This window comes from Patiria miniata, unplaced genomic scaffold (assembly GCF_015706575.1).
Source record: "Patiria miniata isolate m_02_andy unplaced genomic scaffold, ASM1570657v1 HiC_scaffold_28, whole genome shotgun sequence".
NCBI classification, from domain to species: domain Eukaryota; kingdom Metazoa; phylum Echinodermata; class Asteroidea; order Valvatida; family Asterinidae; genus Patiria; species Patiria miniata.
Genome location: NW_024037067.1, coordinates 792,238 through 819,535, shown reverse-complemented (window position 1 = coordinate 819,535; position 27,298 = coordinate 792,238). Strand labels below are relative to the sequence as shown.

Below are 27,298 nucleotides of genomic sequence, written 5' to 3'. Positions count from 1 at the left end.
ATGAATGCATCATTCAGCTGCGACTTCAACACAGGAATGTGTGGGTGGCAGCAGGCAGCACACACTGTCTGGGAGTGGTTGATTGGAGTTGGAAGCAGCGACCTGAGCGACACCGGACCTTCTGTTGACAGATTTGGAAGTAAGACGTTTTTTTCCGTTTGGCCTAGATCATCTTTTGAACACGAGAGGATATGAACGAGGGGACATATTACTTCGTGTCAAGATCTATTTTCAAAACTGTGGTACCTCAATTCTACCATGTGCGATAGTTGGCTTCTTTGAGGTCAAATGTCTTCAATCGTTTGTAAAATGTGCAGTAATAATTCTTTGTAAAAAAAGGGTTTTGCAAATACACAATTTTTTTCTCGATTTTAACACTTCTATTGCGCAGCTTCTAATATGACGTACCTGTATGCAAATGGAACCGACATATCAGAGGGAGCAAAAGCTATATTGACGAGTCCTGTCATGTCTCAAAGGGCATATATCTGCTGGATGCTGACTTTCTGGTACAACATGTTTGGCAGCGGCATCGGTAAGGGATATGTTTACTTTTACAAAAGAAACATTTTTTTAAATTTAAATAAGCTATACACCGACCAGAAGCATTTATTGCTCTTGTGTTTGTGTATCTTCTTTTTCCAAACTGACTTTCTGTCAAAAGCTTCAAATCATTTCTACCACAGCCTTCCTTTAAGGACCCCTTTCCAAAGCACCACAAAAGGGGCTGATCTACTCTATTGGGCTCACGTAGCTGAGAGTCACGGTCATTAAATTCTCGAAAAAAAATACACAATGTTTTACTCAGACTTTGATGACGACAGCGCTAGAGCTGTAAACCAAAATAAAATTGTCTTTAATGAGACTGTTTCACAGTATTGCATTTTATTTGAGGCTGTTTCTGGAAGTCCCGTATTCTCGAACATGTGGCTGTTTATGTGAACATGTTCATTTGACCTTTCAGGTAGCCTTAATGTGTATCAAACACCTATAAATGGGAGTATCAGTGAGGGTCTGCGTATCTTCAATATGAACGGGCAACAGACAGACAGCACAACGTGGCTTCAGGCAGAGATAATGCTCCCAGTAACACCTCCCGAATTCAGAATCGTAATTGAAGCAGTACGCGGAACGGATTCTTCTTCCAATATTGCTATAGACGATGTTGCTCTCAGGCCCGACAATAGTAAGTTCAATGTAATTATTATTGATCCATAGCAGCAATAATGTAAACTGTTCCGATCGATGTTGATGCGAATTTGGTATGACAACTTCTTGACTGCGCATAAACGGCCAACAAGATAAGGTTTTGCAGTAGAAAAAAAAGAAAGAAAAAACACCTATTGACTCCTGTAAAGATATAACGGCTCAACCTGATGGAATTTACCTGAAAACGATTCCAAGCATAAGACTTAGTCCAACACCTATTGTTATTCTATGAATTTACTATTATTATTATTCTCCAGGACAAATTCGTTTCCAGAACTTTTTGTCAAAATGAAACATATATGAACTTCAATTGTCAATACATAAATGCCCAACCTACTGAAGATGTGCTTTTTTGTAATAACGTCATTATGACGTCATCATGGATCACGTGACGTCACTTGATAGATTAATAATTTTAGTCTTTGAAAATCAATAAGAAATCACCCGTGAGAGACCGAACCTTGAATTTTACAGGAATTGATATAATAATACATGATAGAGGGGGTGGTAAAGTCCAATGTCAAAATGTGAAGACGCCCATCTGGAAAATGGTTAACACCGTCAATACAAGACTTTTGACACCAAAACTAATGCTGTATCTCTTAAATAACCCCCACCCCTTCAAATTCAAAATTAACCCCAAAATGGCCTTTTTTCTGGCTATTCGAGTATTCTGCTGTTCATACCCTGCCTAGTCATGTTGTAGTAATGCTGAATAAAGACTTATTATTTCAAATTGGAAACATTCAGGCACAACAGCCTGAAATAGGCAACAGGAGCATAGCAAGGGCATAAATTTACATGTATATTGGGGGGGGGGGGATAACAATGTCTTGAAAAGGGCACTTGCACATCCAGGCTGAAATGTATATATACAGACACATTTTTTTCCACAGTTCACTTGCCCTCAGTAAAATCAAATTGAGGGGGGGGAGGGGGGCTGGTACCATCTGCCGATGGGGGTGCTGTTCTAACCGAAAATTATGCGCACTGGGGGGGGGGGGGAGATCCCCTCCTAACAATCATATCATTTGTACCCCCCCCCCTATTTTTTTCGTCCCCGGATGAAAATTGTAGCCAAATTAAGCTCAGAAAAGCTGATTCAATGACTTCAAACTTGAACAAATATTGTTTAAAATATGATCTTTTGCTCACACAAATGTGTTTTAATTGTCAAAAATTGCCTCAGATAGCACCACAGATCGTCTAGAATTCAAAAAGTTTCCCGGACCCCACACCGTTAGGGCTTCGCGCTTTGCGATCGCATTTCGATCAAGGTATGTTCCCCCTACTTTTGAGAAGCGATTGACCCCCTTGGTGAGACATGGGAGGTGGATTTCAAAGCAGGTCTTTTGCTTTTTTTTAATTTTTGTATTAACATTCCTGTATTATTCGTGATTGCATTGATAAATAAGTCAGCTAATTCAATGGATATGCATGAAATTACTATGCCATCTTTAAGATGAAAAGACGGACATGGATGGACATTCTTGAATCATACTACTTTCATTCTTATGATTAATCCAGCTCTTGGTCCATTTATATTACTTATTCAATGTAGAATTGGTATCATTCAACACTAAAGCAACCTATTTTATTTATGAAATTGAAATGCGACTTGATACATGTTCACAACAAGGACACAAATTTGTGATAAATTTCTGTCCCTGTTATGAAAATGTATGAAGTCTTGAAGATGTACATCCCTGTAGTCTAAAAAATACCTACCGGTAGAGGTTTATGATTGACCAGTGGCAATCCCTCAATGAATAGCTTTACTTTAGGAACATGTATTTCTACGGCCCGACTGTCTGTGATATTTAGTGACATTAGTGCATTAATAATGTTCTTAATATATTAAATTGTCAGTTATGTGCTCATCTATGAAAGTCTTAATGACTTCAGTGGTGTGTTCAATATAAACTATGCCAAATGGATTAAAATGGAAAAAAAAAGGCATTCATTTCGCAATTACACCCACTGTCCACAGTGCGTGCAGTGCAGATTTAGTTTTTTGGGTGGGGTGGGTTTTTTTTTCATGCTAGATACCCACTTCCTATACAAAATATCCCCAAAATGACCCAATGCATCACCTCTGAAGTAGGCGCGATATTCCAAAATTTAGATTTTCATCCCAATTATCACCCGCGCTTTAATACATGATCTTCATTTTATCTCTTTGGCGTCAAATCACGTGACCCTTCCTTCTGGTCGAAACCGGAAGTGCCTGATATTTTGAAAGTAGATGAAGATGTGAACTTGCTTTCGACGGTGTTAGTTTGTGCCTAGGTGGAACTTTACACACAAAAATATTGTTGACTTCATAAGATGTTTGAGCGCCCTCTAGCGGCAAGTTACAAAAGCCCAAAACGCATTTACAGTAGATGTGTGTGGCGAAGTTTGCGGTAATCGCTTTAAAGGGAAAATACAACATTTGCAAACATCAAAAAATAAAACTACCAAATCATTCTGAAAAACCTTGCTGGACTGTTAGTGATGACAGTGAAAAGCATCCTGTAAAATCATGGCACCTGGTAAACTGTCATTTTCAAGAAAAGAGGTATTTTTGTATCAATTTCCAACGCTGGTCGGCCGACCAGCGTTGGAAAAAAACTGGCTTTTTTTCAAATACTGGCCCCAATTGACCATCGCACTTGTTTGCAATCGATTACACACCTTTGAACGGGTACAAGCCAGCTAGACTGGTTCCCTGACCTTACAATTCCCCAATGTATGTAAACTGCTCTGTTTCTTCTTATATGGAGTCAGGGAACCAGACTACAGGAAAATGATTGTTTTTCTTGGTTTTTATAGCATTTTCGAACCCAAAACCTCAAAAAAGTCAGTGTAACTATATTTGCTTTATATTTCCAACCCCCCAATTCCATCCATTTCTGAAAATTACAGCAAAAGCAAATGATGTATATTCCCTTTAAAGTACTATTACACGATGACTTTAATGCAGACAAGACCAGCACCCGATTTCATCAAACTCTTCGTAACTTACGATGCATCGCAGCGATGCGACGCGTCGTATCTCTACGATGCGTCGCAGCTGCGACGCGTCCTGCGATCCATTTCACGAAACACGTCGTAAGTGCGACGCGTCGTAGGTGTATTTATAGCACAACTCGATGACTGTTTTATGTATTTAGTCAGCGTACAGTAAATAGTCATCTGATTTTCAACAAAGAGTCGTCGGATCTCAGTTCGAAATTTGTTAAAACGTAAAACAAAATGGCGGCCGTGCGATGCAATTTTGAAGGAAAACAAGCTGTCAGTGGACTGTATAGCTACTTTGAAATTTCAACCCTAATATTCCGGTCTAATTCATAATTATGCAATGAATTTTCTATTTACAACTTTACACACATTGCCTCGGTATTATAATCTCGTTAATGTAATGTTTATGGCATAAAACTGGCTTAGAAATGACTCTTCTTATTTTGCGACGACCAATAGACACGTCTTAAATTGCGACGTGTTTTAAGCCGTTGTCAAGGAACTTACGACGCGTTCAACACATCGCAACTTTCGTGAAATGGAAGATACAACGCGTCGCGAGTTGCGAAGTGTTACACGTCGTAACTCGAGTTGCGACGCGTCGCAGCGCTTCGTGAAATCGGATGCAGGCGCAAAAAAAAAATGATTACGTCATCAGACAGGAAGTTATAATGAAAAAAACATAAAACCTTAAAAAAAATGCTGAAAAATCAACAGCAAGAGGTAAAATCCAAATTTTTGCTTGAAATAGCATAGTTAACATAGCCCTCGAGCTTTCTGGTAATGACGTCACGATGACGTCATCATTTACCGTATTTCAAGCAACCAAATATCTAATATTTGAAAAACAACATAAACTCAAATGTTAGAGATTTGATTTTTTTATGGCAATTGATACAATATTGCAAGGTCCTATTTTTGGTGCAAAATCAAATGTGAACTTGCTTTCACCGATATGTGTCTTTGCCTAGGCTGTACAGGTGACATAACCCTTGAACGCCCTCGAACGGCATGTTGAGCCCAACACCTTGTGGTTGTTTGCAAAAGATGTGAACTTGCTTTCGACGACGTGCGTCGTTGCCTAGGCTGTACTTTGCCAAAAATACTACAAGTGGCGTCATAAAATTTGAGAGCGTCCTCTATCGACATGTTTTAAAAAGCCAAATATTAAACCGGCAGTGGTTTTAATTTGAAATTGGCAGCAGATGTGAAATTGCTTTCAACAATGTGAGTCTCTGCCTAGGCTGTAATTTACAAAAAAAACAATACAGGTTTCGTCTTAAAATGTTAGGTCTTCCTCTAGCGGCATGTTGACAAAGTCAAAAATGCATTTGTAGTTGATGTGTGTGGCGAAGTTTGCGAAAATCAAGAGCCCACCACCGTGTTGTTGTTCCTACAACCTCCGGTCTGTTATCCTTGAAATTTACATGAAATCCCAATTTAGAGCTGAAAAGAAATGTGTAAAACAAAAAGTGTAAAAACATAATGTAATAACATATCTGTTAGAGTTTCAATCAGGAAATAAAGTGTGCTTCGGAGGTTTTAATCACTCTGTTTAAGACCGCTTGGAGTCTTGGTGCTGATAATAATAAGTAATTATCAGCACCAAGACTCCAAGCGGTCTTAAACAGAGTGATTAATACCGACTAAGCACATTATTAAATTTTATTCCCATTCATAAATACTTTTTCGGTTAAACAAATCAAAACTTTTCACTAAAAAAACCGTTTTTGTTCAAAAAGTTCACTTCATGTTTTTTGAAACACCCCTCTAGCTAAAAATAGCGTGTCTCACTCGCGGATCAGATGTAAACAACTCCTATTCATGGAGATTGGCGCGCGCGCCGCGCGTAATGCGTGACGTCGCGCAGAGGAAAGCACTTGGGGCGTTTTGCTGTGAATTTAGGACTATAAAATACTGACTCGCGGGTAGTATTGCGCAAGCATTTGTGAGGATTGTGAATGTTCAACCCAAAAAACGGTAGGAAGCACTGAATGTTTATGAGTCAACATTTCATGTGACACTGGAAAAATGTTTAAGACAAGCTAGCCATGTCTTTATCCTCCGTTTAAGACCTGCCACGTGACGAGCTTTCGACCAGTAGGAATTGGTTAAGTGTCCTAGGTATTTATGAATGAGTATTTAGTGCTGGCTGGCTGGCTGGGAAGTCATCAAAACGATCTACAATGACTGCCACTTTCTCAGCAAAATGTTGCCTGAATGTCATTGGCATTGTTTCCTTTAGCTGTTCTTTCTCTGGCCAAACAATAAGTACTTTAAGCCGCATGTAAAGTACATGAAAGACAGAAAGAAAAACCCTGGATGCAGTGGCTTGGAATATATGAAATATGTAAGCGAGATCCTGCATGGGTAAATTGAGTCGTAGTTTCATCAAAACAAGGATAAGTTTTTGAAGCTAAGTCAAAGCATTTCTCTTGCTATCAGAAATATATGGTTTAACAAAATCAAACAGAGCCATGAGAGTTAAAAAAAAAACCGGTAGTCCAGTGTAGTAAATCAATTTCTTGTTATCATGTTTGAAAGAATCCTCAGAAACATTGGTTTCCATCAGCTTCTCCTTCAGTTCCATATTTTCAGTAGTCAGCCTCTGGCATTCAGCAACTGTTTGCTGGTACAGGTCCTCACATGACACACTTAGTTGTTCATCAGTCACTTCATCATGGGGCACTGGCTGACATACACTTGAACTAATAGGTGCAGAAACACATGGTGAAACAACTTCTGGGGATCTGCAGGGGGTAACATCTGTTGCTTTATGCGATAATTCAAACAGTGCCTCTGCCCTAGCATGTTGATCTCGTTTTGCCTGTCGCTTGCAGACTCGTTGATATCGCTCTAAGTCATTATGCATAGAAGAGGTTGTCTTGATCTGAGATTCTGCATAGAGCTTCAATGGGGGAGCTCAGTCTGGAAGGTTCTTCTGGTACAAACCTGCAGGTTTTCCTAGAAAACAAAAATTGTAAATATTCACCACCAGATATATTCATTAGAAACACTCGTGCTTTTTCAAATATGTAAATGTGATTTTCATTGAGGGCCCATAGAGAACCTGATTGAAGTGTCTATACGAACCTCAGTAAATATGAAAGAAACGAGTATAACCTTAAGATTTCAATCAGGGAGGTTTTCTGAAGAGCTTTATAGCTTTATGGTATTAAGTACAACTTTTGTGACCACTGTCTGTTGTGCTTAAAATGCAAATTTACAAGAATTTTGCTTTGGTTTTTGAAGTTGTATATTAAGCCAAAAATTCATCTCACTTCTTACTTTTAAGCTAAAAAGTCATGGAGCATTCTCATGATCATGTATATGAGCACATGTATGTGAACCTACATGTACACCATGTACAGTATTATCTGCAACATAGCCACAGAAGACACATTTTCTGTTTGAAACGAATGAATGTGGCATAGTGAAAAGCGTGTTGTACAAGCACATATGGTGCTTGTATTTTTAGTGGAAATAATTTTGTTTCCCACCCTCTACATTTTCCCTCTTACAGGCTTATCTAAAAAGCTGTAGAGGCGTTATTAAATTTGGACTGAGAAATATTTCCAATTCTCTTAATTCCTCATCAAACTAAATGAATTCACAGTAGTGGAGTCTAGAAACTAGATTCTGAACTTCTTGAAGGACGTCACTCAAAAATCTATTCATGAAAGAGCGAATTTTGGGTCCTGCAACATGTTTAATTCACTGTTTAATTGTCGGGAACGCAAAGAACCCCCTCTTCACTGAGGGATCAGATCTGTTTCTGCACCCATGAACGACACAAGTGTGTGGCATTTTTTCTCCAAGATGAGTATTTTTAAGTACGATATCTGCTGTTTAAGTACGATATCTGCTGCTAGTAAATGCCACTGTTGTGTTGTGTATAGGCCAATGCGAAATTTGACACACAAAATGGCGGCGGCTGCTAATCCGGATAATCGTGACGTCATGTTATGAATACTATGTATTGGGGCTGTCCCAGTAGCTGAATGTAAACAACGGCTGTTAACAGTCGATCCTGACCCCAAAATAGCCAAATACACAGTCAACTGACTCATGCTGAGTGTTTGGTGATAGCAGTTGGAGGGGGGGGGGGTGGTTTTCGACTTGTATCACTTTTGGCAAATCAATGGTTAACCAATTTGAAAATTGCCAGAATGCTTCAATCTTCGATATGCGTGTCCAGGGAACTTCTATTCATCTATTCAGAGCAAAAGGGAATGGGTTGTGTCCCCTAAACACTGTTATTTACGCGTAATACAAAACGACTTCCGCTGCAATGTCTTCGTATGTTCGTGTATATTCTGGTGATAGGAAGCACGGGTGGTTAATGTCTCATTTTGTTTTATATATGTTTTGAATTACTGATTCTATTTTGTGTATTGTCCAGTTTACATGTTTTTATGCAACAAGAAAAAAACATTTTGGTTGAATGAGTTACCGTGTCTATACAAGTTTAAATAAATAAATGAATAAATATATAGATGTCAACTTTTTTCCAGCCATCAGTGGGCGATTAAAACTGGAAACAATATGAAATATTAAACCTTTGTGTTCATCTTGTTATCATATGATTTCTTTTAGACATGGTATTGGTGGCCAATCACGACCCTCCGAGGATTTATGTTGCACCCACGGACACCTTCAATTTTACCCTCATCCATATCCCTGAGCTTGAGGCGAAACCACAAAGAACCTATGACGTTGACTACGACCCTGAAGACGGTATGGTGTACTGGGCTGATTTTGTTTCTATCAGTCGTGCCTTTTTGAACGGAAGTGGTGTTGAAGTTGTGGTTTCAGACGGCGGTAAGATCACGATTTTTGAACAACCGATAATTTCACCCAATCAAAAACAAAGTAGGAAAGTCCAATAATGCTGCCTGGAATTGGATTAACTATTAACCGTGAAGGATTTTCCACTTCAACAATGCGTTTTTGTAACATATGTCCGGTTATGTAGCTTTGTAACAATTCATGTAGTAAAGACCTTAACCACATGATGTAAAGACCTAATTTGAAAACAAGTATATTATCTCAGATATGATGACATATTAGTCGATAGGATTAACAGCTGGTCAAAGTTTAGAAATTTTGATCTATCCAACTTGTTGAAAGCTGATATCGAGGTCTAGACGATGACTGATTACAAATATACTCAATCACAAGGATGCCGTCATCCGAACAAACGGCAGAATAAAAAAAAATTATCATCTGTTTTGTTCTCAACTAAATGAAATTAATACAATTGGATATTTACTCCTCAGATGCACCTCGAAGTGACTTATCCTAAATGTACTGTGTGTACACGATACATCGGTTCGTGATGCGACGGTTACAGCCCGATAGTCGATAGTCGATAGTCCGGGGGTTCATTAGTCCAAAGCGTCATTAGTCCGATGTTAGTCCGAAGGTTCAATAGTCCGAAGGTTCGATAATGCGAAGGTTCGATAATGCGAAGGTTCGATAGTCCGAAGGGCCCATTAGTCCCGAAAATATAATGAGGTTAATGTATCCGAAGGTTCGATAGTCCGAATAGACCTATCGGACCTTATAGTCTCTTCGGATTATCGAACCTTATTGTCAATTTGGAATAATAAACCTTCGGACTATTGAACCTTATTTTCGTTTCGGACTATTGAACCTTCGGACTGATTAACCTTATTCTAAATTCAGACTTTCGAACCTTCGGACTAATGAACCTTCGGACTAATGAACCTTCGGACTAATGAACCTTCGGACTATTGCATCAAATGTTCGGATCAATGAACCTCATTTCATTTCCGGATTAACAAACCCTCTTTTATGGAAATTGTGTGCATTGGGACTATTTAACCTTCGGAGTAAAGAACCTTTGGACTATCGGACCTTCCGACTATCGTTCGGCCCCCGATGCGACTGACTTTGTAAATAGTATAAGTTATTAAGAATTGAACGAAGACACGTTCGTGAACCCGCCAGCACAAACATATTTTAATTCATATCCCTTATTCAAAAAAAAAATCCCTCTGCAAATAATGTACCATCTTGATATATCGATGTTGTGACGTCATAAAACCGGACACTATGGAATAAATTCAATTGTTTTCGCTTTTCAGTTTCAGTTACGGTCTTCCACCTTGATGTTGAGAATCGTGTGTTGTATTGGATGAATGACGGATCTGCAGATCTGATTGAGCGAGCTACCTTGGATGGACAAAACCGCTCCGTTGTCCTGGATTTGACAAATACGATTTCTACCGTGTCTCTCCCTGGGCTTGTTGTGGACTCTACCAATGGGTAATATGTGCGAGGAGGGGCGGGGGTGCTTTTGGCCTCATGTCACACTGCACTCCAGAGATTTTATCCGTTTCCCCCCCTAAAATTGGCCCACGAAATTGCATTTTTTTTGTTGAAAACTAAAACCAGACCCGGCCCACGGGTCCGTGACATTCAAACTTAAACCATTACCAACCACCTTCAAGTGATTATGTCACAAATGTCCCTAATATTACCTGTTAATCAAGGCCCATTTTTGGAGTTGAAAAAAGCCTTTTTATTGTAAAAATGGTAAAGTCATGCCCCATGGTGATTGAACGTATAGGGTCAGGTATTCAGCTTACCATTCAAGAACATTCGTTTTCATTTGTTACAAAGGGTGTGCTTTAATTATTTGTGAAGGTCATTGTTCCACATAAGCACGTTTCAGTCTTTTTGTGTTCGTTGCTTTTTATTCACCAATATATTAAATACAGGTCGTGATATTGTGGCGACGTGGGACAGGGGAAAGGGGAAAGGAAAACTCAAAGGGACTGGTTTTATTCATCCCAAGACACAGACTGGCAAACAAAATATCCCACGAACAAAATATTTATTAACCTCAAACAAGGATGAGCGGTTACCCAGACGCAAGGGGGATAATTAATGAACGGCGGACTAAGCCTAAGGGCTGTTCGTTTGTTGAACATATACCACCGCTCTGGGATTCAGTGATTACTTGAAATAGAATAACAGTAATATAATTAATACTAATAAACCGCAGAGTGAATTTCAATAAACCTCGCGGAAACGTAAATAACTCTCATAATAAGATTTATTCAAGAATCACTTTTATCAATTTGGTTTGTTCAATAATCACAGCTTTAACAATAATATACAAAGGTGATTAATTACACACAAATAACCCTCGCATTTAATAACCCTCTGGGGGTCAACTGCACCACTTATGAGGAACACAATTTAATTAGGGGCCGTTTAATTTTAAAAGGGGTCGTTCATAAGTCCAACGCCTCATAGGTCCGACGCCTCATAAGTCCGAAATTTCGGACTTATGAGGCGTCGGACTTATGAGGCATACAATTTATTTATTCCGCCTCATAGGTCCGACGCCTCATAAGTCCGACGCCTCAAAAGTCCGACAACGGAAAAATGAGGCGTTTAATTTGTCGGACTTACGAAGCGTCGGGGCTATGAGGCGTCGGAGCTATGAGGCGTCGGACTTATGAAGCGTCGGACCTTTGAGGCGTCGGACATATCGGCCTTTATTTGGTTAGGGGATGCAATTCTGCCGGACCTATGAGTCGTCGGACCTATGAGGCGTCGGACTTATGAGCGGACCCCCCCCCCCCCAAAAAAAAAAAGGAAGGAGGAGGTTTTTGTTTCCTTCCAAAATGGCCCCCTGACCGGGGTATTTTTCAAAATGGCCTCCAGCTTTTGTTTAAGTGGCCGCCACTTGGACTCAGGAAATAACACACCAGCTTTAAATGGGCCAGATGCAACAAACAAAGAGGCAAATATTTGATGTCACTATATAAAATGTATCCTTTTTTCGGTTTATAAAAAAAAAAACTTATATGGGTTCGGGGACGCTCAACATTTTTTTTAATTTGGCCTTTACAATAACAACTGCACCATCTAACAGGGACAATCTTCACAAAGTATTAATCCTCACGCAACTTAAGTTATCCCAATAATACACAACACGGGTCACTGGACAAGGAAATTATAATAACCCTCGCTTAGTACTGTATACCTCAACCCAGAAATATAATAATTACTCTAAATACTATAATGAGGCGACTTTCCTATTGACTCGTGCACAAACCTACACTGTCACCTAACCCAAGTCTACCTTACCCTTTCTCTACGAAATTCGGTATTTTTACCAATAGGACGACGAGGAATTTATCTAGATATAGTTTGCGATTATAAAATTCCCTGTTCTAAGGGTCGATTTCACAAAAGGGCGACAGTTATAATGTCACCTTAATAAGGTGAATCGCCCAATTGTGGACGCAGTTAGCAAAATCTGTCGCCTTATTATAGCATACAACGGAATAAAATATTTCTTTCGCTTCGCCAAAGAAAGCACGCTATTCTTGTTTGTCTTTTGCGTAACTCAAAAGGGGGACAAACACCAACATATATTACAATCACATGTACAGAGTGCGTGATTTCATTGGCTCGTTTATCATTTTAGCTCGGCACTTAGTTCAGGCTCGCCGCACACAGTGAGTTTTTCTCCTCGCGAGGCGAAATAAATAAAACAGGACAGAAATTGGCCAAACGGCCTCGCGGGGCAGAAAACTCTGCAAAAACTTACCGCACACTGGGATACTTTGCATTAGGCTTTATTGGAAGCAATTACATAAGGTAAAATACACTGTAGATCCATGATAATAAACACAAGCACTGCTTTTAAACCGTGTCCATGAATCCAGTCAAGGTACAGGATAATTCAGTAAAAAAATGAAACCACGTAGTATCCTGAAAATGATATCAGAATAATCTCACAAGTCTCCAGGGAAGCCAAGTAGAAGGCAGGGCAAGACTGTAAACTCTTGACATTTTAAAGCATTTTGGTTTTATTGGAAGCAGTTGGTTGTTAAATAATTGTTATTTATTAAGTGCCAGTTATCATATGAGAGTGTTGAGGGTTTTTTTTTTTTTTTTTGTTTTTTTTATATGTGAATAGTTTTGCTGAGACATCACTTACACTACAACAAAGCCTATTAATCGGGCTTTGATATCCTAAATATGGAAAGTGCTACAATAAGAGCTTCTTTAAACAACAACAGGGGGCACCAATTGGGTTTCATTGACTCACCCTGTATACGCCGCATTTCGCGTAAAAAAACAGGGTCTTATCATCCATATCTTTTCAAATAGCACAGAGTCTGGTTACCTTAATTTGGTCTTCATTTTCTCTCTTTTTTATGCGAGTGGGGGTTCCAGACGTTGTAAATAAAAAGTAACACAAAACTTTTTGTTCATGTGTGGGGAGCCCATCACGGGTAAGGTCAGTCGTAAATGAAACCAAAGGAATACAAAAGGATGCATAAATATTTAAAGATTTATAATTGAATAAGTGCCGTTTTTTGTGGTTAGCAGCTTAGCTATGTATCGGGAAGACATTCAACAAGATTTGTTTTTTTATAGGTTTTTGTTCTGGTCGTACCGAGTTAGTTCAATGGGCATGATCGAGCGATCTGATCTGAATGGCAACCATCGTCGAGTGCTGATTAATAGTGGCATCCTTTCTGTTTATGGTTTAACCCTCGACGTTCCAGGTTAGTTAATTCTTTTCAATTCGTATCCTTCGAAATGACATTTAACCAGATGAAGACAAACAATTTTGTTTGTACAGCCCCCAACTCATCTGATGGCCCCTCTTAAACTTCACCCATTGTAAACATGACATTTCAACCATACAATCTTCACTGTCCGATTGGGTTAGACAACAGAACCATACCAGAAATCTTTACAAACGAGACCTATGCAAACCTAGGGATTGATTCGGACTACCATTATGAAAAAAAAGTTGAAATACATAAATCTGAACTATTCATTAGAAAAGAAAACACCATCCTTCATCAACAACAAAAACCTGTGCGCAGGGGCACCAACATCAAGGTATGAGGGACGCTGTAACCGGTAAATCAGAATTTGTTGAATTGCTAAAAGTTGCAGATTCTGCATTCCGGCATATAGATGTTTAAAAGCCCCAAGATATCTTATTGACCACATGTTTGACTAAATCACTGTAAAAATATTGGGGAAGTGATTCGTTGGGTAAATATAAACCACGCAACTGTGAGTTAAAAAATCCCCATTTATTGGCTAATCGACGTTGTTGGGTAAATACAAAAGTTGGATACTTTAAGAGTCTTCAAAGTTGAGCATAATTTACGAAAGAAGTGGGTAACACAAATAGTTAATAATAATAATACCGAAGTCTTATAGCGCTCGTACCTACCAACAATTAGGTACTCAAGGCGCTGGAAATCATGTCTATTATTAGAGACAGGTAAATGAAGAACATAAAAAAATGAGAACCATTATGTAGCACTTTAATAATGGTTTACAAGGTGTTGCGGCGCATTAAGCAGCCACTGCCAGAATCCCCTTCTCCTAGCGATAAGAGTTACTGGGTTCTTTAGCGTGCATTACACAACACACGGGACCTATGGCTTTACGTCCCATCCGAAGGACGAAGCAATAATGGTAAAGTGCCTTGCTCAGGAGCACAAGCACTATGTTCCCACGGTCAGGATTCGAACCCATGTACCACGGTACACGAGTCGAACACCGTAACCATCGGACCACAGCACCCCATAGTTAACCGTACGTTGGGGACAATATATTGACGTTGCCCTGTTATTGGGCAGGTCCGCTAATCCCAAGTCTTAAAAGTCGGTCAAAAACAGAGAAAGCGCGCGAAATTCACCTAATAAGTGGCAACATCTACCATGTGATCTGCTACATGCACCGCGCATAGGGAGAGTCGTCATGGCAGATCGTAGGTCAGAAGAGTCTTAGCAAAGCCTTCACTTAAACAAGACTGTTTGCAGTTACGTGTTGATTGTTTGATTCAAATTAGATTCCATTGTGTTGGAAATTATTTCGATATTGTGTCAATTATTGTATGGTTTGTATTACGGATAAAGGCATTTGCATGGTTCACTGTAGTGTCGGTATTAAATGCACATAGGTGTATGACTCTGCACATGTATCAATATGGGCGACCCGTAAAATGGGCCGACAATGTACATGTAGTAGCAGTACTATTTTACTCGTAATTACAAAACATAACCCGCTGTGAGTTATATATTGGGTTTTTGATCTAATTTGATGCAGGATATGGTTGACGTCAATGTATACAAGTATGGTTGAAAACAAGTATTTAAATAGGCCACATAAAACAAACATGTTTAGCGTCCTGCTTTTTTGAAAAAAAAGGAAGCGGTAGGCCCTTTTTTCCCCTTCCAAAATGGCCGCCCGGCCGGGCTATTTTTCAAGATGGCCGCCAGTATGTTTTTGTTAATGGCCGTCATTGGACCTAGGAAATGACTTACAAGCTTTATATGGGCACGAGTGGTCTAGCAGTGGAGCACAGGATTCATGATTATGTCACTGTTTAAAATTTATCATATTTTCGGTTAAAAAAGAAAAGAAAACAAGGCCTCCAAAAAGGAAGAGGGCTGGGACGCCAAACATGTTTTTGTTTATTTGTCCTTAAAGGTTTTACTATTTATTTGAAAATGTGATTCGGATTCAGCGACACAATAAAACACGTGATCAAGGTTATGAGATCAAGTATTTAATTTTGTTTAGGTTTTAACAAATGGATATAATTTGCCCAATAATGGGGAAACCATTTGCTCAATAATTGGCACAACATTTGCTCAAGTATTTAGCAAACTATGCCCAATGGGGTTGGGCAGTATTTTTTGGACACATGCCCAGTAGTTGGTCCAAAATTGGGTATATTTGTTACCATTTCTTGATTAAACTAATCACCCAAAGTTCGGGTTATTTTTTAAGCATCAACTGACATATCAAATACCCAACAAATGGGTGAAAATTTTACAAGTTGTTTGGTAATCCAACTTAATCAACTATTAGAAGATGTGCATTTGCCCAAATGTTGGGTGTTTTGTGTGCCCAATAAAAATGGGCAATATTTTGCCCAAATGTTGGACTTGTTAACTATTCGCCCTTTGTTGGGTAAAAATTGGGCATTTATTTGCACATTTTTTTTTTACAGTGGACACCACAAAATTTCTTTGATAACATTAAACCACACAAATTAGGTTGGCATTACGTTTGAAGCCTATCAGCATTTGGCATAATCCTTCTGTCCAAAAATAAAACAAACAGTTTGTAGTGCATCAACACGTTTCGACTGTGTAGGAGCCAAACAGGCATTCCATACTCCAACATGCGTAGAACCAAAGTCCTATCGAGGCAAATCTTCGCAGGAACTGAACAATTGATAGGGATAGGTTTAAAAAGGTCTAGCCTACGATTGGATGCATGGGATAACAACAGTTTCGACTTGATCATACCAGGATAAGCGAGCTCTCGGAGCGACCGTAACTACAAATGGATGTGACACATTGTAAGGGAGATCCAGAAAGAGAAAGAATAATGATGAACATTTTCACGATCTTCAAAAAAACTCTTTTTTTCACGATATAGAAGCCTTCCTACATCTGTATAAAAATAGTAATCCTTTATCATTGTCATTAAAAACAAAATTCCATGAGTCAACTATTCCATATGTCATTATTTTACAGCAAACAGACTCTACTGGGCTAATACCTATTATGATGTCATTGAATTCTCTGACCTCACGGGTGCGGGTCGCACTACAGTTGCCGCCTTCAGCTCCAATTTCAATGTACGAAGCCTTGGTCTCCACAATGAATACGTCTACTGGACCGATCTGGCTTTTCGAAACCTAGGCCGTGTCGACATTTCGCAAGGTGCACCTGTAACTTACCATGGGCCTGAAGTTTTTTCCAGTCCACTAGGTATTCACTTTTTCAAAGGTAATTGAGAAGTTAGTTTTAATGCGAATAGCTCGGATATTTGAAGGAAAACATGAAGAGTCAAGGCAAGAACTAATAGCCAAACTCCAAAAACGGCAATTTGCCTCAATTATAAATTAAATTTCATTTTAAAAACAAAAATATACATTTAAATCCATAGCAGGGCCGTGGCCATTTGTAACGAACCATTATGTGTTTTGGCCATGTGTGCCAATTTTGAGGCTGCAGACATTCACACTTTAAAACATTCACCTTTACATTATTTTTAGGCCCTACAATTCAGCATGTGTTTACAACTAGCAGAATGGCCTTTTTTTACTCCATTGTTAGCCCTCCAAAAAGCCATTTGACATCCACCAAATAACCATCCACCAAATAACTTGATTTTGTCGGTAAATATCATTGTCATGTCGGCAAAAATCAAGTGTTTGGCGGCGTAAATTGAAGCTTCAATGAATAATAACCGCATCATTGATTTTCCTTGATATTGGTTAAGTTTGTTATCGACATACCTTTATTTGAACAAGAATATTATAGACTTCTTGTGGGTGTGGGTATTTTGGGACGTGCTTGGCTTGAGATTTCGCATTCCGTAGCTGCCAGAACTGTTAAGCATATAGTAAGATTTTCTCAACAAAATGAGAAGGTCTACAGCCTGGTCGTAATTCTCAGAATGCGTATTCATTGACCACGTCTCCGTGTTTTATCATCACAAGGAATATGTGTTAAATTTAACATGACATAGTTAACATGTCCGTCACATACCAAGAATGCAAAATTGAAACTTGTAATAATGTTAATTAATTGATTCACACAGCAGTGGTGTTATTATTCCACCAAATCAAATTGCAGGTACTACTGAAATACTTCGAATTTCAACAACAGAATTTCCCGTCGAAGGTTTGTAAATCCTTTACTTCCAATGTTTGTTGTACATTTTGTTTTATTCAGCTTATTTCTGAGTACACGTTCCATTGACAAGTGGTATGTTCATGGGAGGGTTTGACGCCTGTATAAAATATGTTCTTCTTGCAAGCCAACCGTTGTTATCATTTCTATTTTTTAATCATTCATTCATTTCAATTAAACAGTGACGTCAGAATCATCCTCCACCAATCAGCCAATCTCACCAGATTTGACAGCAACGCCTACGGCGTTATCGAAGGAATCTTGTTTTAGATGCTAAAGAAGTTTGATTATATTCTTGATATATGTTTACTTTTTCATCAGCATCGAGTTTTAACATGTCTTGGTGCAAGGTCTGTTGACGTAGTGTATCACAATCAGTCGTATGCCTAATCAGGGCTATCGAGTGTTTCTAGGTCAAATTTCGAAACTGTTAAAATGGTGTCATTTCATATCACAACGATATGCCTACGATCTTAATCCTTGAGAAGCATCACACGCGGTAAATGACTGAAGAATTACAAATATTTGTGAAGTCCAAATCAACACACGAATTGTGGGATAGTGGTCCATTGTCACTTGTTATTGCTCTGCTATGAAATACGGGATATTAGAAAATTTTGTCAAAGCAGATTGCCTGGCAAGCGAAACAAAGGCCAGGTCTATTATTGTGACATGCTACTTCGGATTTTCGAATTCGCGAGCCGCCAGAAATATTGTCCGAAAATTAAGGATTTGTTTTTTCTTCTGAAACTGTCAGTACCTGAAACAAATGAGTAGGTCTACAATGTGGTCATAATACTCCTAATTCGTTGAAGGTGGCAAAGTCACCGTGTTTAATCATCTGAAGGAATATTTGTTACAAGTTAGGGCAGTTAATGTGTTAATCATATACCAAGTATACATTTGTTGTTTTACGTTGAATATACAATAACGAAAATGTGTGGTTACTAAATTCACACGGCATCGTCGTTATGATTCCATTAAAATAATTGTTTTATTTCTCAAGGCACCACTGGAATGTCTCAGGTTTCAACAACAGAGCGTCCCGTCGAAGGTTTGTGAATCATTTACTTCCAATGTTTGTTTGAATTTTAGTTTCATTGAGCGTTTTGCACTCATCTGATTACATGTTTTATTGATAAGTGTTTTTTTTCTTCAGAAATTGTCAGTACCTGAAACAAATGAGTAGGTCTACAACGTTGTCATAATACTCATAAGTCGTTGTAGGTGGCAAAGTTTTCGTGTTTAATCATCTGAAGGAATATTTGTTACAAATAAGGGCAGTTATTGTGTTAATCACATACCAAGTATGTTTTTTTTTTACATTGAATAAACAATACAACATTATAGTATTACTAAATTTACACGGCATTGGTGTTATGATTCCATTAAAATCTTTTTGTTTATCTCCAGGCACTACTGGAATGTCTCAGGTTTCAACAGCAGAGCGTCCCGTCGAAGGTTTGTGAATCATTTTCTTCCAATGTTTGTTTGAAATTTAGTTTCATTGAGCGTTCTGCACTCAACTGAATACACGTTCCATTGATAAGTGGTATGTTCATGGTAGTGTTCTTCACCTATATAAAATAATGTTCTTCGGACTGTGCAACCGTTGTTTTCATTGTTATTCTTCAATACTTTGTTTGGTATTTAATTATTCAATGACGTCAGAATCATCCTCCACCAATCAGCCCATCTCACCAGACTCGACCGCAACGCCTACTGCTATATCAATGGAATCTTCTTTTCGAGGTTAGTGTATGACATTTGATATTCATGATGTGTTCTTACATGTAGTTTCATTGCATCATGGTTGAATATGCCGTGATCCATGGTGGGTTAACGTGGTGTATCAGTATCAGTTGTATGCCTAATAATGGCTATCGACTGTTTCTCTGTCGAATTTCAAACTATCAAAATGGTATCATTTCATATCACGACGATGTGTCTACGATCTTAATCCTTTAGAAACGTCACAAACGGTAAATTAATGAATTTAAAATATGTCTGAAGCCCCAACAAATCACAAATGCCGGAAAGTGGTCCATTGTCACTTGTTCTTGTTCTGCTATGAAATACGGGATATTAGAAAACCTTCGGCAAAGCAGATCGCCTGGTAAGCGAAACAAAGACCTCGTCTATTATGGTGGCATGTTACTTCGAATGTTCGAATTCTCGAGCTGCCAGATGTTATTATCCGAAAGTTGAGGACTTTTTCTTCAGAAACTCTCAATACCTGAAACAAATGAGTAGGTCTACAACGTGGTCATAATACTCATCATTCGTTGTAGGTGGCAAAGTGTCCGTGTTTAATCATCTGAAGGAATATTTGTTACAAGTTAGGGCAGTTATTGTGTTAATCACATACAAAGTATGCATTTTTTTTTACATTGAATAAACAATAGCCAACATTTTTTTATTACTAAATTTACACGGCATTGGTGTTATGATTCCATTAAAATCTTTTTGTTTATCTCCAGGCACCACTGGAATGTCTCAGGTTTCAACAACAGAGCGTCCCGTCGAAGGTTTGTGAATCATTTTTTTTCCAATGTTTGTTTGAAATTAAGTTTCATTGAGCGTTTTGCACTCAACTGAATACACGTTTCATTGATAAGTGGTATGTTCATGGTAGTGTTCTTCACCTATATTAAATAATGCTCTTCGGACTGTGCAACCGTTGTTTTCATTGTTATTGTTCAATACTTTGTTTGGTATTTGATTATTCAATGACGTCAGGATCATCCTCCACCAATCAGCCCATCTCACCAGACTCGACCGCAACGCCTACTGCAATATCAATGGAATCTTCTTTTCGAGGTTAGTGTATGAAATTTGATGATATTCATGATGTGTTCTTACATGTAGTTTCATTGCATCATGGTTGAAAATGCCGTGATCCATGGTGGGTTAACGTGGTGTATCAGTATCAGTTGTATGCCTAATAAGGGCTATCGACTGTTTCTCTGTCAAATTTCAAACTATCAAAATGGTATCATTTCATATCACGACGATGTGTCTACGATCTTAATCCTTTAGAAACGTAACAAACTGTCAATTATTTAATTAATTTAAAATATTTCTGAAGTCCAAAACAAATCACAAATGCTGGAAAGTGGTCCATTGTCACTTGTTGTTGTTCTGCTATGGAATACGGGATATTAGAAAACCTTCGGCAAAGCAGATCGCCTGGTAAGCGAAACAAAGACCTCGTCTATTATGGTGGCATGTTACTTCGAATTTCAAATGCTCGAGCTGCCACATGTTATTATCCGAAAGTTGAGGACTTTTTCTTCAGAAACTCTCAATACCTGAAACAAATGAGTAGGTCTACAACGTGGTCATAATACTCATAATTCGTTGTAAGTGGCAAAGTGTCCGTGTTTAATCATCTGAAGGAATATTTGTTACAAGTTAGGGCAGTTATTGTGTTAATCACATACAAAGTATGCATTTTTTTTTACATTGAATAAACAATAGCCAACATTTTGTTATTACTAAATTTACACGGCATTGGTGTTATGATTTTATTAAAATCTTTTTGTTTATCTCCAGGCACCACTGGAATGTCTCAGGTTTCAACAACAGAGCGTCCCGTCGAAGGTTTGTGAATCATTTATTTCCAATGTTTGTTTGAAATTTAGTTTCATTGAGCGTTTTGCACTCAACTGAAAACACGTTTCATTGATAAGTGGTATGTTCATGGTAGTGTTCTTCACCTATATTAAATAATGTTCTTCGGACTGTGCAACCGTTGTTTTCATTGTTATTGGTCAATACTTTGTTTGGTATTTAATTATTCAATGACGTCAGGATCATCCTCCACAAATCAACCCATCTCACCAGACTCGACCGCAACGCCTACTGCTTTATCAATGGAATCTTCTTTGCGAGGTTACTGTATGAAATTTGATTTTATTCATGATGTGTTCTTACATGAGGTTTCATTGCATCATGGTTGAATATGCCGTGATCCATGGTGGGTTGACGTGGTGTATCAGAATCAGTCGTATGCCTTATAAGGGCTATCGACTGTTTCTCTGTCAAATTTCAAACTATCAAAATGGTATCATTTCATATCACGACGATGTGTCTACGATCTTAATCCTTTAGAAACGTCACAAACGGTAAATTAATGAATTTAAACTATTTCTGAAGCCCCAAACAAATCACAAATGCCGGAAAGTGGTCCATTGTCACTTGTTATTGTTCTGCTATGAAATAAGGAATATTAGAAAACCTTCGGCAAAGCAGATCGCCTGGTAAGCGAAACAAAGATCTCGTCTATTATGGTGGCATGTTACTTCGAATTTTCGAATTCTCGAGCTGCCAGATATATTATCCGAAATTCGAGGACTTTTTCTTCAGAAACTCTTAATACCTGAAACAAATGAGTAGGTCTACAACGTGGTCATAATACTCATAATTCGTTGTAGGTGGCAAAGTTTCCATGTTTAATCATCTGAAGGAATATTTGTTACAAGTTAGGGCAGTTATTGTGTTAATCACATACCAAGTATGCATTTTTTTTACATTGAATAAACAATAGCCAACATTTTGTTTTTACTACATTTACACGGTATTGCAGTGTTATGATTCCATTTAAATCTTTTTGTTTATCTCCAGGCACCACTGGAATGTTTCAGGTTTCAACAACAGAGCGTCCCGTCGAAGGTTTGTGAATCATTTATTTCCAATGTTTGTTTGAAATTTAGTTTCATTGAGCGTTCTGCACTCAACTGAATATACGTTTCATTGATAAGTGGTATGTTCATGATAGTGTTCTTCACCTATATTAAATAATGCTCTGCGGACTGTGCAACCGTTGTTTTCATTGTTATTGTTCAATACTTTGTTTGGTATTTAATTATTCAATGACGTCAGAATCATCCTCCACCAATCAGCCCATCTCACCAGACTCGACCGCAACGCCTACTGCTTTCTCAACGGAATCTTCTTTTCGAGGTTAGTGTATGAAATTTGATGATATTCATGATGTGTTCTTACATGTAGTTTCATTGCATCATGGTTGAAAATGCCGTGATCCATGGTGGGTTAACGTGGTGTATCAGTATCAGTTGTATGCCTAATAATGGCTATCGACTGTTTCTCTGTCAAATTTCAAATTATCAAAATGGTATAATTTCATATCACGACGATGTGTCTACAATCTTAATCCTTTAGAAACGTCACAAACTGTCAATTAATTAATTAAGTTAAAATATTTCTGAAGTCCAAAACAAATCACAAATGCTGGAAAGTGGTCCATTGTCACTTGTTGTTGTTCTGCTATGAAATACGGGATATTAGAAAAACCTTCGGCAAAGCAGATCGCCTGGTAAGCGAAACAAAGACCTCGTCTATTATGGTGGCATGTTACTTCGAATTTTCGAATTCTCGAGCTGCCAGATATATAATCCGAAAGTTGAGGATTTTTCTTCAGAAACTCTCAATACCTGAAACAAATGAGTAGGTCTACAACGTGGTCATAATACTCATAATTCGTTGTAGGTGGCAAAGTTTCCGTGTTTAATCATCTGAAGGAATATTTGTTACAAGTTAGGGCAGTTAATGTGTTAATCATATACCAAGTATACAATTGTTGTTTTACGTTGAATACACATTTACCAACATTTGTGATTACTAAATTTACACGGCATTGGTGTTATGATTCCATTAAAATCTTTTTGTTTATCTCCAGGCACCACTGAAATGACTCAGGTTTCAACAACAGAGCGTCCCGTCGAAGGTTTGTGAATCATTTATTTCCAATGTTTGTTTGAAATTTAGTTTCATTGAGCGTTCTGCACTCAACTGAATACACGTTTCATTGATAAGTGGTATGTTCATGGTAGTGTTCTTCACCTATATTAAATAATGTTCTTCGGACCATGCAACCGTTGTTTTCATTGTTATTGTTCAATACTTTGTTTGGTATTTAATTATTCAATGACGTCAGGATCATCCTCCACCAATCAGCCCATCTCTCGAGATTCGACCGCAACGCCTACTGCTATATCAATAGAATCTTCTGTTAGATGTAAATGAAGTTTGATGATATTCATGATATATTCTTACATGAAGTTTCGTTGCATCACGTCTTAATACGCCGTGATGCAAGGTCTTTTGACGTGGTGTATCACAATTAAGATAAGTCGTAAGCCTGACAAGGGTTATGAGTGTTTCTCAGTCAAATATAAAGCTATTTAAATGGTGTCATTTCAATATCACGACGATATAACTACGATCTTAATCCTGTAAAAAATGAATGAATAATTGTATCCACTTGTAGTGTAGAAAATCATTTTTAATCAATTTCACTCATTGCTTCATATCTACAAAAAGTATTGTTGACGAAAGCGGAACGTATAATTATAAAACATTGTTCAAACAATAAGTATGATATTTGATAATTACGCTATATCGTGACTGTTTTTTTTTGTTTATTTTTAAATTTGTTTCGTTTGCTTCTTTTACTTTTAATTTTACGCCAATGTTCTATCAACATTGACTCAGTCGTAATCAACTGAGTCCAGAAACACCGAGACTGGGCCAGTTAATAACGTTTTCTCATCTGACTCTCATTTAGACTTCACTACCACTTCAGTGGGAAATACGGATTACATAACTGACCTCAGTACATTATTCACTGTTTGATTGTTTGGTTTTGTGGGTTTTTTTTTTTTTGGGGGGGGGGAGGGGGTTGCTTCTTCTTTGACTTTGTGCGCCGATTATTCATCGACAGTGACAAACCTAGTTTGAACTGAAGGGATGTCCGCAGCTCCTGAGTCTAAGGCCACCTAGGCTAGGCCAGGCATCGTTATCACATTGTGCTTCCATTTATACGGCACTACCTAGCCATTGAGCAAAGCGGCTCACATAACATAACTAATGTCATCTTTCATTCTATGCAACATTGTTGACTGTATGTAGAACTTCCAATATGCCTAGTGTGGGCGTATTTTGTTTTCTCTAAAATAGTGTCAGGTACAACATTTTAGGAGTGATTATACATTGACTTTTACAGGTTCTTCTCCCAAAACAAATGCTTTGCACTCTACGAGATCTGCCGCTATTGCGTCCACTACTGCTCCGTCGTCAGGTAGAGTATTGTACCATTCTAAATATAGTGAATAATAATGATTTAAACTCAAATACAAAGATCCAACATTATGATTGCTTTTTTTTTAACTTTTTTTCAAACAAATTACAAAAAAAAAATGACATCTCTATTCACAAGCGTTGTGATTTCCCTCTGGTTGCTACAAATTAGATTGTTCAACCGTCATTCGTTTTCTATGCAAAATTATTGAGTTCAACCCAACACTGGCAAATCAAGTTGCCACTGGCAAACACTGACCTCAACAGAATTATCTGTATATGTCAACACCTCATTTTTAAAATGAGAAATAAAACGGGTTTGCTGCAGAGTTTCCATTGTTAAACATTTTTTTCAGGTTTTTTGGAGATTAGCATTCAGCTTCAGATCCTGGATTTGAACGGGGAACCAGTATTCTTTTCCACTCAACTTACTGATAAGAATTCCCAGGTGTTTCGGACTATGTCGACTCCAATCCAACTTGCGGTAAGACATATGACTTTGTGATATTGTGACGATATTCTGGGGTTTTTTTAAGGGGTTGGGGGCTTTTAGGACTTCTTTTTGGTGTGTTAGGCATGTACTGGTATTTCGATAATCAAATACCACTTTTAACTCCTGTTAGGTATTTCGTACTCTTCGTGGATCGGCAAGGACGTCTACTCTCATAGGATTCGACGTTACGTCATATATGAGTGGCAGTGTCCTTGTGAATGGTGTTGCCAGATATCCAGCCAACTCCTTAGTCGATAGTGAGACCATACGGGATGTGATTGTTACCAGTGCAATGAACAACAATGGACAGATTGACAATATGTTGACAATTGTCCCGGAAGCTACAGTTGTTAGAAGTACGTAAACATATTAAATCGTATGTAACACAGTCCATTATGGGCAGTTTTAAACAGTCACTATGGACAGATTACTCCAACGACATACTTTGGTTTCTGAATGTGTTTAAATGGAAAATGAATTAAGATACCGAGAATGGTACCTTAGGGGGACATTCTCATAGAGGTTTGCGCAAACATTTTCAAACTTTCATGACCCCTTACCCCCGTTTAACCTTATCCTATCCCACGCATTTTCGGTACATTTATGTTTTAGACAACAGGCAATCGACATAGCATATTTACGACGGTAAAAATGTTGTCTGTAGATAAGAGTTATGGCATTAGGGAACATTGAAATGTCTCTTTAAACTACCTTGTCTCCCTAATGTGGTTGTCCATCACCACCAGCCGCCGCCACTATAACTACTATTTCTTACGATTGACAATATGTTACCGACAAAAACTTAAAACAAACTATAATATAATGAGATAAATAGTGAGGACTACCAAAAATAATTGTCTCATATTATGAGACATCAACCAAACAGCTGTCTTTTCAGCTTAGGTGTCAAAAGGGTTCAGTTAAGTCAGAAGAGACAGCAAGATTGTTTGTCATTTTAAGAATATGAATCCCGATACCATACAATCTTGCATGGTACGTATTATTGGAAATTTTCTATATTTCAATGCAGTCAAATCAATTTAATGTGGCACTGCTGTAGCACTAACGTGAACTACTTGGCGTCCTATGCCATGTTATCATCGTTCCGAAAAGCTGTGTTTTTAACGCCGTGTTATTGCCGTGGCGCCGGACTAAATTATCATCCACCTTTTGGAATGTGCACGCTCATAATCACCTCTCTCACGTCCGCATCACAAGAAAATGCATTGAACAAACATTACACTATCTTTTGTACTAAATCATGAAAACTCTGTTAATGCAGTCGTGTGTAGGCACCAGTCTTTGAACAGAAAATGCAATCATCCTTGGATTGATTCCAACAAACGACTTGATCAATCTTTGCTTCATTTCTTTGTTTGCACAATAGATACAATTGAAGGGTGTCCGGCGTACCACTGTCAAAACTCTGGTAGCTGTGAACAGCAAGGAAGCTTTCCAGACTATGCGTACAATTGCAGGTATTTCTGTTTAACACTGGTCTCTGCTTGGCATTGTTCATTACGATGTGCATGCGAATCATAATTTAAATATAAAGTTTGGTATAATGAATTGTGATAATTTAAAGGCGAGTTTGAGTTGACATGTTCGACAAGTCCTTTAAACATAACTTGATGCAAAAATACACGTTGCAGAGTAAAAAAAACACGGACAAAAAGTTTGCCTTGTATTTTACTCTAATCTTACATTTAATGTTACAAAGTGTTTCATGAGGACAATGTCGGCTTGTGTACGCCAACTT

At 38.2% G+C, this 27,298-nt stretch overlaps 1 protein-coding gene across 1 annotated transcript; it reads left to right on the top strand.

The window, feature by feature from the left end:
• Positions 1 to 25,903, top strand: LOC119735046 (neuropilin-1a-like). Its single transcript, XM_038208736.1, has 10 exons — positions 1 to 139; positions 392 to 535; positions 965 to 1,186; positions 8,809 to 9,033; positions 18,952 to 18,999; positions 19,359 to 19,406; positions 22,572 to 22,619; positions 23,647 to 23,694; positions 25,403 to 25,530; positions 25,670 to 25,903. Exons 1-10 carry the CDS (start codon positions 1 to 3, stop codon positions 25,901 to 25,903), a joined length of 1,284 nt encoding a protein of 427 aa, XP_038064664.1.
• The last annotated feature ends 1,395 nt before the right edge of the window (positions 25,904 to 27,298 follow it).